A 14,210-nucleotide genomic window follows, 5' to 3' on the forward strand; every position below is an offset into this window, starting at 1 on the left:
GGAGATTTCATCTTTCCAGAGACAGCTTTCACTTTAGCAGGAGCAATAGATACAATGATGTCTGCAACTTTAGAATGGAATGTTTCAGAGATGACTAAAGGCAGTATGCCCTGAGGCTCCCCTCATAAAGTCTATCTGATGATATGGTCAGAGTGCTGAAGGTCACTCTCTAGGACTCTGGCAGTACTTATCGTGTTCCTCTTTGTAAATGAGTTGAAATTTGTGAAATTCACATTATTGGTTTTGTGTTAAGCAGGTTTTATATTTAGGGAAACTAAAATCTTAACCAGAAGTTTTATACTTTCAACAAAAAATTTAGTAAAAGGAACAGAAACCTTGTCTGTTTCTAAAACTAAAAAGGGACAACAAAGAGCCTTTCATTTTCTGATTCTGTTTTTTTTTATCAATTCTGTTTTAGTTTTAAACCAGTTTGCAAGAAATTTTCTTTAAAGGCATACAGTATGTCTGCGTACATACCTGCAGTTATTTATCCTATTCTAAGTTTAGTTTTGATCCACTAAAATGTTGCATATTAAAATCTTTGGAGGGCATTAATATGTTCATAAATGATTAAGACAAAGGTTTTATGGTTGAAAGGAATTCAGCATATTATTTTAATGAAGTGATGATTATGACATGTTATATATATTGGTCTACAGATAGTGAGACATGGATGATTATCCAGCACAACAACACTGAGCTGACCACAGCCCCACCTGCAGCTGGCTTGGACCACCACTCGGTCCACTTCAGTTACTCTTCTGAAGAAGAGCAACTTTTAGGTTCTATCAGCCAATCAGAGCACTGTGAACAGGAGTTATCCTACCAGTGCAGGAAATCCCGACTTCTCAACACTCCAGGTAACAAATGTTTTTTGTTTGTTTTGTTTTCAATTTATAGCAGAACAATTGAATATGGCATCATACACCATGAGGAAAAGCTGAAAGTACAAAACATTTTTTTTTTTGTGTCATCGTAAGTTTGATGTTTGTGCATAAGGGGGCGTAATGCACAAAATATTTAGCAAAGATTGGAAAAGCTGCATGGCATATAAAAGCTATAGATGCCTCATTTTCAACAAGGAGCGTAGGTTGTTTTCAGGCATAAGGCAAGGCAAGGCAAATTTATTTGTATAGCACAATTCAGTACAAAGACAATGCAAAGTGCTTTACATGATTTAAATAAAGGAAGATAAAACAGAATCAAAGCAAGTAGGAAAAAATAAATAAATAAAATAAAATGAAAAATGCGGTGCATAAACGAAGCTTAAGTTCACCACCACACCCTAACGTCCATGTTTTTCAAAATTTTGGTTTTCTTTAATACTAAGAGTTAGAATTAGTCAGTTAAAAAGGTCATCCATTGTCAAAGCAATACATGGCTAAACTAAGCAGCAGCAGCACCAAATGTTATTTCATATTGATGCAATTAAAAATTACGTGCAAACAAACCTTAATCTCCACATGGACCATTTAAAGTAAACCCATCTAAAAAAGAGCTTATTAAAGAATAGTCTTGTAAAAATCTTTATCTGATCAAACAGTCAGTTAGGAGGCAAATATTTACCAAAGTTAATTTTAAAGGCATACTATGCAACATTTTTCAGTTAATTAATGTGTTCCATAACGTTTTGGATGAATAAATGAGTCATTTCAGGTTGAACAAAGGTTTTCTCGGCCGCCCTGGTGGTCTGTAGGGGAAATACCGTACTTGCAATTGCAGGAGCCCTCGGCCCGCACCCACAGGCTCAGAAGTCTCATGCATCGCGAGAGTCGGTCTAGCTTTACGGCGAGAACTTGGCTAACTACAATCTTTGTTATTTAGACACATGCATAACAAATAATGTATGAAAACATGCTAAATTTTCAAACTCGAAAATTGGAACAAAATAGTCACTTACCGCAGTAGACATGGTGATTCGTTGCGTTCGCCTGTCTGCTAAGCTCAGAACAACCGCGCCTGGCTTGACGGAGAAACCAGGAGAACAGCTGAGCATATTTACTCTGGGGGGAGCCTCACTGGAAAATCAACCCCGGTTGCATAGTGTACCTTTAACCACAAAAGTTATGTAAAATTAGATCAGATAGATATATACTTGTATATACTTATTTTTTTAATAAAACATTTTTCCTCTGCCCAACCTAGAAAATGCAACCAGTATTAAATGAGTAAATATGACAGATGTTTGTGTGTTTGTGTCTTCAGAGGGGACTCCGTTCAGCTGGTGGCTTGGCGGCCGCGCTCCAGGCCGTGTGCAGACTTATTGGGGTGGAGCTCATCCAGGCAGCCAGCAGTGCGCCTGTGGCCTCCATGGCGACTGTGTGGACCCACAGCACTACTGCAATTGTGACGCAGACATCATGGAGTGGTACTGGCTACTATAGATTTATACAGTCACATCAAACAGTTTGACGTGAAGAAAACACTTTAGAAATGGGTTTACAAAATTAAAATTAAGAAATCTAATTTCTGGTGAGGTTTACATTAGGACAACCTCCCATTTACCGATAATGATTGACTATAACACCCACTGCCTTATCATAATATATCAGGTGCATATGGTGACAGAAATGTCACAAAGTTTTATGAAGGTCAACTCTGTTTAACCTCATAAAATCTTCAGAAATTAGGTTCTAACAGCTTAAAGTCTAACAATTTCACAATACAGAAAAGTTTCTACAAGAGGATATTCAAAATAAATATCAACCTTCCCAGGGATGTTGGTCTAAGCAAATTAACCAGACAGCAGACTCAAGGGATATACAGCAGAAACTTGCTACAGTTGATGGGAAAGTTCATGCCTGTACACTGTTGATGATCACAATCCACTATGACTGGTTAGGGGCTCATCTGCTTAACTGTTTCCATCCTAGATAGAGCCACCTGAAGATTTAGTTAAACCTTTACCTTCTCTAACACAGAAACTGTTTTAGATCAGTGCTTCTATGTTCCTCTTGTATGTCTCCTTCTATCACCTTAAACCTCCAGTCGGCAGAATGCCGTTCACACCGAGCCTAGTCCTGCTTGGGTTTTTTCCTGTTAAAAGGGTGTTTTTCCTCTCCACTGCTGCCACGTGCATGCTGTGTGTGAAGGATTGCTGTAGAATCAATGGGACTCATGCAAGAACCATTCGTACACATTTAAGTGAAGGAATGATTTAGAAGAAAATGTTGTGTTCTCCGTTTTTCTCCTATTTCTAATCTAATCTCTCAGGTAAGAACACATTTTACGACTGCTACAGACTTGACGTAGGACTCTTGTGCAATCAGTCAGCTGTTATTTAAACCTTTTTCACTGAGAGACTACATTTTTTTACTTAGATGCAATTATACATTTTTAGGCTGCATTATTATAAATGGTGCAACTCTGCAATTATAAATTACATTTTATTTGCTGATGACAGAAGTGCCGTTCACCACACTTACAGCTGGCATGTCGCTATCCAGGGGACACTGATTTAATTTGCTGTTATTTTGTCAACACAAAGAACAGTCAGAGATCAAGCTACTGTTGGAACTGAAAACGGAAAGTTCAGCAAAGCTCCTAATGGTGAGACTTGCATTCATTTCACTCCATGGCAGCTTCTTGGCTTTGTTATTGCACTAAATGTGAAATATTTGGGTTTGGGTCACTCTGACCTCGTCAAATTAGAGTTTCGCCGCCAACATTTTATATATTTTTGTGCATTGTGAGAGAGAGATAAAGGGATGGCAGATATACAGTAAATATGTGTATTAAGAGGAGATTTGGCAGAATGTTGTCACGTTGGTTGATCTTATCCATCCATTTTCCATCACCACACACTCACACCTGAGGGGAATTTAGAGAAACCAATTAATCTAACAGTCATGTTTTTGGACTGTGGGAGAGAGAACCCACACATGCTCAGAGAGAACATGCAAACTCCATGCAGAAGAACCCTGGGCTTGGAGTCATACCCAGAACCACCCAGCTGCAAGGCAGCAGTGCTACCCACTACTCCACTGAGCTGCCCATATTGAACTCACAAGTATTATCAAAGTATTATTTTTCTTTCTCTTTTTTCGTTTTTTTGTTTTGTTTTTTGAGGCACTAGTGGCTTTTTTTCGTCAGTAGATTGACAGGAAAGGGGGTATGAGAGAGGGGGAGAGACATGTGGCAAAGGACCGCAGTTCGGATTCGAACCCTGGTCGCCGGCGTCGAGGACTAAGGCTTCAGTACATGGCTCCGTACATGCACGGCCTACTATTTTTCTTTTTATATTATTTTTATCCTTTTACTTTATTTTTACTTCTGTAACAGTGCAATCAAAGCATTCAGAGCTTGTGTGACGTATTCCCCACTGCTTTGCTTTTTACTGCTCCTTTAATTCTGCTGCTCAGCCCTCAGTCAGTAGAGCCTCAATCTGTGAACTTGAAAGTTTTTCTTCTCCATCTTCAATGCCACCTGCCTGTTCACTCACAGAGGTGTGGGAATTCATACCCTTATATGGAATAATCGGATTATAATAATTTGTAATAACACAGATTTACATTCCTCAGGAATGCATGCTCGCTATCACACAGGTTAACTGTGTACAAGAATAATTTACGATAATTTACTGTAGTTAATAACATTTGTTGAATTTTATGTGTTGCCTTTGTAAAAGCCCATGATAGGGGGAAAAAAAAGAGAGACGTCCATGATAAGAATATGAAAATGTTGTTGCATGAGGCCAAATGATTCGATGCAATCAGCTGGTTTTCCTTAGATAGAAAACTTTGAACCAATCTGACTGTGATCGGATTAAATTGTCTCTATAAGTGCCTTCAGATGATGAATTGTTGCTATATTGAAAAACTTTATTGAATTAAAATGTTTTGTACTTTAAAAGAAGAACAGCAAAAGCATTACAAGACTAACTTGCTGTTTTTTGTCATGCACCTGCTGCAGTAAAAATGTTCATTTGGTACCATAATTGGCTAAATCCAAATAGGTTGGCAGGAACTACAGTATGTGTAAACTTCCATGCAATCAGCTATGAACAATCTGAATGTTGCTTCTTTTCCTTAACAGATTCAATGGGAGCAGGAGAAGAATTTGTTGAACTACATTTTATAACGCTAGATTATCAATCTAGTTTGCCATCATTTATAAGCATTGGGTTAGATCAATACTAAAGCTGTATGAACACCAAAAATCCCCAAATTGCTCACACAAAAAAAGTCAGATTTTTTTGTAAACATTTAATTTTCTTTAAGAAAATCAAGCTGCACCTCAACACGTGCATAAAAGCTGCCGCCTCATGGTCTTTCCTCTACACTACACCATGAAAGCTCAATGAAAAAAGATTCAGAACTAATAATATGTAAATGAGTTAGCTGAACAATTTTAATATGTGGTTACCAATGACAACCATGGAGACCATGACATTTTCCCATCAAGTTTTTGTTTTTTTCCACAGAGAAAGCCATGAAAAGGTTTCAGTATCAGACCCTGTTTTGTGCATATACAACCTTTATAAATGAGCTGAAGTTATCCCTTTCAGAGGCTCTAGGGTAACTTCCAATGCTTAGCAATATCAACACCGTTGTTCGTTTGGCCAGTAAGTCAAATATGGATTCTATTTTGTTCTTAAACCACTGTTAAAGACCAAGCAAAACTCCTAACGACAGCAGCTTCAGGGTCTAAGGGTGCAGCTTGCCACACAGAAATGATGAATGGTCATCTAAGACACATGTCTAAATCAGGCTGCAGTTATATGAGCAGTCAGCCAAAGTTAACAAGCAGAAAATAAACAGGCCTCTCTCCAAATCTGAACCCTTAACCTCCCTCTGCTTCACATGAGTGATCGGCAACGCAAGATTTGCAACTCTAGCAGTTCAGGAAACAGCAAATCAGCTTCAATGAGCTGACAGGAGGCAAAACCAATACATGTTTTAATCTCTAATTATCTTGTTATCACCCATCCCCCCATGCCTGGCTTCCCATGACAATTCTCTGCACTGTTTCTTTTTTTTCCCCTCAGAACTACTGCTGCCTCACCTCAGTTGTTTTTTTTTTTTTTTTTTTTTTTTTATCAGACCCCAAAGATCTGCATCTTCATTATTTTCCTCTGGTTGTTTTTGACAGCATATTCAAGATATATATTACAAGGACAAAAAGGTGTTGTTTTATCCATGGAGGAAAGTTTGGGTTCTTGCTGGCAGGATGATGAAGTAATTTATTTATTCAGTAGGTCATAAAGAGTTGCATCCACATGTTGCAATGTTTGCATCAACGAACTGTTACTGCATAAATGTGTGGTAAATCCATGTGAGATTTCCAATTAACATTAAAGGAAAAGCTTTGATGAAAAAATGTTCTGTTATTTAAATTTTTGTTTTCTCTTTTGGATCAAACTGTTTTAACTTACCTTGTTCATCATACATTTTAATGCTTTTTTTGTTTTGCTTTCCAGGACTGAGGACTCAGGCCTCATTACCCACAAGGAACACCTGCCCATCAGATCGCTGGTAGCTGGGGACATTCAGAGGCAGGGTTCAGAGGCAGCATATAGAGTGGGACCACTCCGCTGCTTCGGAGACAGTAAGTTCCTCTAAATCAGCGATTTTCAAAGCCTTTCTCCTGAGACATTCACCTTCTTGTGTTTGCACACAAAAAAAAGCATAGTGCAACAAGACGAACAAACATTTACATGCTTCTAAGTGTGGTAGTGTAGGAGGAAGCTGGAGCACCCAGAGAGAACCCACATATGCACAGGGAGAACATACAAACTCCATACAGGAATCAGAATCAAAATCAGAAATACTTAATAATCCCAGAGGGAAATTACTTTTGTTACATGCTCCAGTTACAGTTTTATATAATATATACACACATCCAACTATACAATATAATAAAGATAAAAGTATAAAAAATAAAAAACAAAAAAAAATAAAATATATGCACATATAGCTCTTCTGTATAAATATCTGTACGTATATCTATGCATATGTAAAAACTAAATCCAGATAAAGTGAAAATCCAAGTAAAGTGATATGTGGCGTGCAAAAATAGTGCATAAATTTCAATTACGGGGGGGGGGGGGGGGGGCTGAATCGCTTGAGGGAGGCGTTATAGAGATTGATGAGCAGAGGTAGGAATGATTGTGGCGCTCTGTGGAAGACCCTAGCGTTCAAAGCCTGGTTCCTTCCTGTTACACAGTAGCAGCAGCTTTTACTCCATGCAGACCAAAAGTTTACACTTTCTTTAAAAAATGTCTGTTTGTCTCAGTAAATCACTCTAATCTTTGATGATTAAGTAATATGTGCTATAATTCTAGATGCTGGTATTGATGTTTTAGTCATTCAGAATGTGCACATTTCCTGTGCTTATGTAGCACTTAGTAGGATTAAATGGAGTTCTTCTTATTTCATTAAGATGTTTCTCATCTCATTAAATAAAAAAACCTGAACCAGGAGCTGGTATTGGAGGCTTACAAAGATCTAAACGACCCCAGGGAACTCAACGCTAATTCTGACGTTTTGAATTGGAAAAGCTTTCTGGATGGGAAGTAAAACATCTTCAAACTTGGAAAACAAAGTCCAGTCGGTTGTTTTTTATGAACTTTTTTTGGAATTGCATGTAAAACTATTCAAGAAACATCAGAAACTGGCTTTTCTTCTACTTAATTCTTCTACATAAGCAACAGTGCTTTAATTGTTAACTTAAAGTTTTTAACTCTTAAAGCCTCAGCAGATAAATTACCAATCTTTACACATAAAACAGATCATAAATTAATAATAATAATAGTAAAAAAGAACGTCATTAAAGAAATTAAAGTACATATGATGATTTAACAACAGCACTAGATTAACATATTTCTATAGTTTTTTTTCACATGCAATAATAATCGTATAAATATATATTTTATGTTTTATAAAAACGTCCCACATAAAGATAGCAAAGTGACATTATGTTATAAAGGGCTCTGCTTTCAATTAGTTGCATACAAAATGAGTAAAATAAAAATAATTGTATTTTTCATAATCAGACCCAGATAAAAGAAGTGAAATAAAAAAGGGTAAATACAAAATATGAAAATATATTTCAACACTTTTAATTATTATTTGCTGTTATGATAGTAGCAAAACCAATGTGACAATCTTTTCTTCATCCTCATAAAACACCATTCCACTACCACAACTTCTGAGAATCACTGCTGTAAATTATCCAATATTTCTGTTGAAATTTTCTCAGTACTGTGGAGATTTAAGGCTAAAGCAGATTCAATCAGATACACCTCTTACAAGCAATTTATTTGATTTGATTTATTTTACAAGGACAGTGTGCATTAATAAGCATTCCTGCAAATGCACTAGAATTAGCCAAAAGGCTATCATCTGTTGTCCCTGGACCGATATTACGGTAAAATTGTCTACCTAAAAAAAAAATAATTGAAAGATTAAAGTATTATCCTTACAGGGTGTTTAGTTTATATTTTTGTTGAACTTGTTTCTGTACAAATAACAAAACAATTACAGTGACGTCAATCAGTTACAGTGATTTTCAAGCAGGTGACTCAGAGTTGTTCTATAGTAGGTATCACCAAAGTATGTTGTTGATTCAGACTCTTTCTGTAAGAAAAGACTTTATCCCATTGTGTAGCAAACATAACAAACAGGAAGCAGCAGGCAGACAGCATGCAGCAGAAAGTTCAATAAAATTAACTACAGGGAAATTTCGAAACAGAAAAACATGATTTAAAATGATTGAATAAAATATTTTATCATAAGTCTATAGGGAAAGGGGTCTAAAATATTTAAGACAAACAATCAAAGTGTCTTTTATTTGAAAGTATAAGATTAACATTTGGTCTGAGTCAGCAATATTAAGACAGGCATGTTAGTTTTTTCTTCTGCCATACTTTCTAATTGATTGAATCATTTCAATCATTTTAGCATCACTGGTGTCTTTCTGTTTTTTATTTTTATTTTGATAGAAGCTATTTTTTCTACCTTTCCACAGAAAATTTCTGGAATACAGCATTTTTTGAGAAGGAGACATCATACCTCCACTTCCCCACCTTTCACGGAGAGCTAAGTGCAGACATCTCCTTCCTTTTCAAGACTACTGCGTCTTCTGGAGTTTTCCTGGAAAATCTTGGCATCAAAGACTTTATTCGAATTGAACTGAGCTGTAAGTAGAACCTGGACTTTAAAACCAAAGCCTTTAGAACATATATGAGCAATTTTCCTTCTATTTCTTGTGGGTTATTTAGAGTCACGTTTAATGTCAGTTTATAGTCAGGATGGGTTTTCCTAGCTGATGTTACTGATGCATCAATATCAACCCTATAATTTATCAACCTTTAAACATCAGTAAATTGTTTGTGATTTCTGTTGTCTGTAAAAAATAGAATTTTATCTGCAGTCTCCTAAATCTTTTCTCTTTGATAGGAAAAACAAATAGAGTGCAGCAGACATTGAGGAGGAAGTAAATAAAGACCTCAACCACAGAGGAACTGTCCATTGTGCTGAAACGGGGCACAAAAAATATGCAAACGCTTTTGCCATTTACTTAATCATATTTAGTTACTTTAACACAACTGTTTATGTCCCACCCTGCTAACATGAAACAATTGTGTAAAATTAACTAAATATAATTAAGTAAATGCCAAAAAAGATAGATTTTTTTTTTGTGTACAGGCTGCCTGGGGAACTGGTCCTGATCCTGAGATCTCAACATGAAAAAAAGTTAAAATCAGGTGGCACAAAAAAATAGCAGCAATTTCTTTTTAAAAATCCCTGTTTTAAGCACATTGACATTCGCAGTACAAGCGGTGTATCCTCTCTATCAGTTTGTGTTTTTTAAATATTCAAATAAACACAGTAAAAAAGAAAGAGCTTTAATCTAAAGTTTTCCTGGAAAATCTTGGCATCAAAGACTTTATTCGAATTGAACTGAGCTGTAAGTAGAACCTGGACTTTAACATTAAAACCTTAAGAAAATAAATGAGTCATTTTCTTTGGTCTTGTTTGTTATTTTGAGTCACGTTTCATGTCAGTTTATACTCAGCCTTGGTTGTCCTTACTGATGTTACTAAAGCATCAATATCAACCCTTTAATTTATCAGTCTTTAAACATCAGTAAATTGTGATTTCTGTTTTCTGCGAAAAATATCCTTTTATCTACCTTGTAAATTTTTCCTGTCACATAGTAACATATTTTCAAAGCTAGCGCAAAAAAGCAAAGCTAATAATTACTGCAGCCAGTCTTTTTATTTATGTCATTTTTAATGTGGTAAATTGAAAAAGTTTGAGTAGTTTATTAAACCTTTAGAAATCAGCTGTGTGAAAGATATATTTTATGTCATCATTATATTGTCTTATTAAAAAAAAAATTCATTCTTTTTAAATAAAAAAATAGTAGAAATTATTTCAAGCTCTACTGCAGTAATCAAAACAAAAACAAGTCTAAAAAAATCAGTTATTCTATCCAATCTTATAAAATCTGATTATTTACTGATTTTAGGTTTTTTATTCAAATATCATTACTTGATCAAATTGTAATTTGGTCAAATTAGTCAAGCAGAAGGAAATTGATGGGTTACTATTAATGTGTATAACATTACCGTCCACTGTCCTGAGCAGAGAGAGGAAACTTAGACACATTTCAAACCATATTTTTCTACCAGAAAGAGACCTTTAACAGAACCCAACTTATAAAGAAACGTTTATTGCCTTTAGCTGCATTTTTTTTTATAGTTTATGTTTATTCTGTTTTTTATTTACTGGTTCAGAGACAGAGTTTGGCCTTTGGAAGCTGCTGTTGGCAGCAGCAAAAAAATATTTAGGGGTTTATCCTTGCCTGCTCTATTTTGTGATGGCTTTTAAATTATGCCTTTTTTTTTTGAGAGATAAGAGTGCCCCCATTCAAAGTGGCTTGAACAGCATTTTGCTTCACCAGGCCAAGATTTTCCAAACTCATTTAAAGCAAAGCTCTTTGGCAGGACAACATCCAATCAGTGAACAGTTTAAGATTGAGATGTGGCTGACTGTTGGCTGGACCTTGGTGTAAAAAGGCTTTCTTTTAGCTCAGCAACAGCTGACATAATAAAGTGTCATATAATACCATATTCTATGACAGTGGAGCTGCCACCTAAAAACATTTACGGTTACACTTCGACTTTGGGAGTATAAAATTTCACTTAAAACAAGGTTTTAAAATTTGCTCTGAAGATCCAGGAAAAGCAACTAGATCTGCTTCAAGAGATGAATGCAGCGTGATATAAAACATAATTCAGGAAATCAGGCTTCTCTGTAAATCCATGGAATACACCTAGCTCACCTAATCTTAGAGGCAGACTTTCTGTTTCTCACAAATAAATTCTTAGATTATATGACACTCTTCCACTGAATCCAAGCAGATTTAACCTGCCCTGGTTTTCTTTTCATATTAGTTCCCTCTAAATTGCCCTTAGGTCTGAATGAATGTGTGTGTTTGTGCCTGGTTGTTTATCCTGTGCTCTCTCTTTCTCTCGGTTATGTGATGCGATGGAAAGGCAATTTGCTGGAGATATGCTCCACCTCTTGCACAGTGACTGCTGGAGATAGTCAACAGCCTCTTATGATTTAAAAAGGGTCACTAGAAATGACAATGGATTGAAATGTGTGAGCTAAACGTGAAAATGAACCAAGCTTAAGAAGTGGACTTAAACTATTTATGAACTAAACAAATTAATCATTACTAAGTAATTACTGAATCAAAATATTTAAAAAAACAGCGAATGATTGTGAAAATCTAAACATTTCTCAACAATAAATTCCTATTATTTAATCTGTCAATAATTATACCATCTATCCAACAATCAGACCTGTTTAAAACCCTCCTTTTGCACAAAATTATCTAAAAAGATGCTGGGGCTAATTCATTATTTTAAAATGTCTTTAAATAGAATACTACACTTAACATCAATATAAACATAAATGTAAAGACATAACACGTATCAGTTTATTATTTTGTGACACAACAATCTATATTGCTGATGTCTTTCCCTTTAAGGTTTCTATCTGAGCATAAGGTTTTAAAGAAGAAGTATAAAAGGTGTGTGTTTTTATATTTTATATTAACATTTCTTTATTGATCGGTTGACAGGAAGCCCTTTCTTTGTCTTTATTACCAAATCAGATCTGAGGCAGATTAGTTGCCATGGTGACAGGGCCAAGTCAGAAGCCAACCCTGCTTTCTAGTATACGCTGCAAGTAGGGTTAAGACAAATCAATAGATGATGTAAACAGCTGGAAAAGAAACAATGGGCCAGAAATCTTTTTTTAAACCAATAATCACAAATCGCTAATCAGAACACAACTCATGTTTAATAACATGAATTCACACAACTAGATGTAGAAACCTAAAGAAACTAAGAGAATAGAGGAAGGGGATGAAAACCAGACGACAAAAATAGAATAGGAATGGAGGTATTTAAAAGAAACATTAAGTGAGGGGCTAAACAAATACTAAGCTCCTGGTGACATTAATTAGTATTTAAAATTATGAATTATATGCATTTATCTACAGAACCTGTCACATTACAAGAAAGCTTTTAATGTGGCAGACAGAACAATGAGGGAAAGTTACAATGGGTTTAAAAGCAGATAATCAACAGCAAATAAACACGAACAGAAAGCAAAAAGAATGTTTAGCTGTAAATGCCAGCATATAAGGAGATATAACAAAGGCTGTGTTTCAGTACATTATGACTTAGATTTGTGGTAAAGGTGAGCGTCACTTAGAGGCCCTGGCAGGCGTGTGTTGTGATATTTTGTTGTTATGGGGTGGTTGTGTTGTGTTTTTTTTTTAGCTTGGGTTAGATTTTTCAGTTGTATTTGTTTTGCTTTGTTGGAAGTTGTTGGATGTAAAGAACAGACGAAGAATTCAGCTGTGGGACACCAAACCCCCGCCATCTCTCTCAGGGGAAATCATTGTCTGTGTAGCTGTTCCACCTATGTATACCAACCCCTCTTTTCCCATCACCAGCACATTGCTCCACGACATCGTAGCTGGGCCTAGGAACAAATTTCTAAATGAAGTTACCTCTGTATGCTGGGGTATTTTTTCATCTTCTTCTGTGCTCCCAAAGCAATACATCCCCACCTTCCACCAGCAAAACATGAGTGATGGCCCTCTGTTGCCTCTGCGCTCTCCTAAATCTTTTCTCTTTGATGGGAAAAACAAATAGAGTGCAGCAGACATCCTGGAGGAAGTAAATAAAGACTTCCACCACAGAGGAACTGTCCATTGTGCTGAAACAGGGCAGCTACAGACTGTCTGGGGAACTGGTCCTGATCCTGAGATCTGACCACGAAAAAAAAAAAAATAGATAAAAAATCAGGCGGCAAAGAAAATAGCAACAATTTCTTTTTTTTAAATCATACTTTAAGGAAATTGACATTAGCAGTACAATCAGTCTGTCCTCTTTATCAGTTTGTCTATTAAGATTCTTCAAATAAAGTAAAAATGAAAGTGCTCTAATTTAGTTTGTCATGTGTAGTAATTTGTGTCTGGAGGGCGTTTTTATTATTATCATCTGTTTCTTGTGCATTCTTATGAAATGACTCCCATTTTCCCTGTTTTGCAGTTACTTACTCCTTTCTTTTGTTGAGCTGTTCATAGTCTTCTTTCCTGTTCACAGGTCTGTTTATTTATGTTATTTGCATTGTTTGTTTAGTACAGGGCTTTATTCTCATGTAGGTCAGAACTTGTATTTAAAAGATGCTTTCATCTGTACTACATGCATGTTTTCCTTCCTTAATCATCTCTTTGAGTCTGCTCAGATAGTTATCCTAACAGACCTGCTGCAGGCTGGAAAAAATTAAACTATAATCATTTTTTTTTTCATGTTATCATCTCGTGGTACCAAATCAGTCTTTTTTATTTCGGATCCTGTGAGGATTACTCCTACTCTGTTTAGTTAGAAGCTATGTTGACATTGTTGTTTTGTTGTAATAGAGTAATTAAATTTTATTCCAGAGAGCCCAACATCCCCCTGTCTGCTTGTTTCTCTCTCTACACTTGAGTCAAAGCAACCTGCTTGTTTACAGCTCCTGTCTCAATTCCCTATTCAATGCATTGGCTCATTGTAGACCTGCAGCGTGAACCATGTAGAGACATGAGTGAAGCTTGCTTTTAGTTGTATTTGGCAAGAAACATCAGTCTCTGTTACCTGAATATTGAATAGATTTAACCCAGAAGTCCAGTTCTCATTAAAC

The 14,210-nt window shown here is 35.9% G+C and overlaps 1 protein-coding gene across 1 annotated transcript in view; it reads left to right on the forward strand.

Moving 5' to 3' along the window:
- The first annotated feature begins 631 nt into the window (after window positions 1-631).
- The window catches only part of LOC119779892 (contactin-associated protein-like 4), a 35,480-nt gene continuing 21,901 nt past the window's right edge, over window positions 632-14,210 (forward strand). Inside the window, exons 1-4 of the mRNA XM_038279737.1 lie at window positions 632-860; window positions 2,206-2,368; window positions 6,419-6,546; window positions 8,968-9,138. Coding sequence (XP_038135665.1) covers window positions 632-860; window positions 2,206-2,368; window positions 6,419-6,546; window positions 8,968-9,138 — 691 coding nt within the window. The remainder of the gene's footprint in view (window positions 861-2,205; window positions 2,369-6,418; window positions 6,547-8,967; window positions 9,139-14,210) is intronic.

The sequence above is a fragment of the Cyprinodon tularosa genome, unplaced genomic scaffold (assembly GCF_016077235.1).
Source record: "Cyprinodon tularosa strain WSP-4 unplaced genomic scaffold, ASM1607723v1 ctg1527, whole genome shotgun sequence".
In the NCBI taxonomy this organism is placed as follows: Eukaryota; Metazoa; Chordata; class Actinopteri; order Cyprinodontiformes; family Cyprinodontidae; genus Cyprinodon; species Cyprinodon tularosa.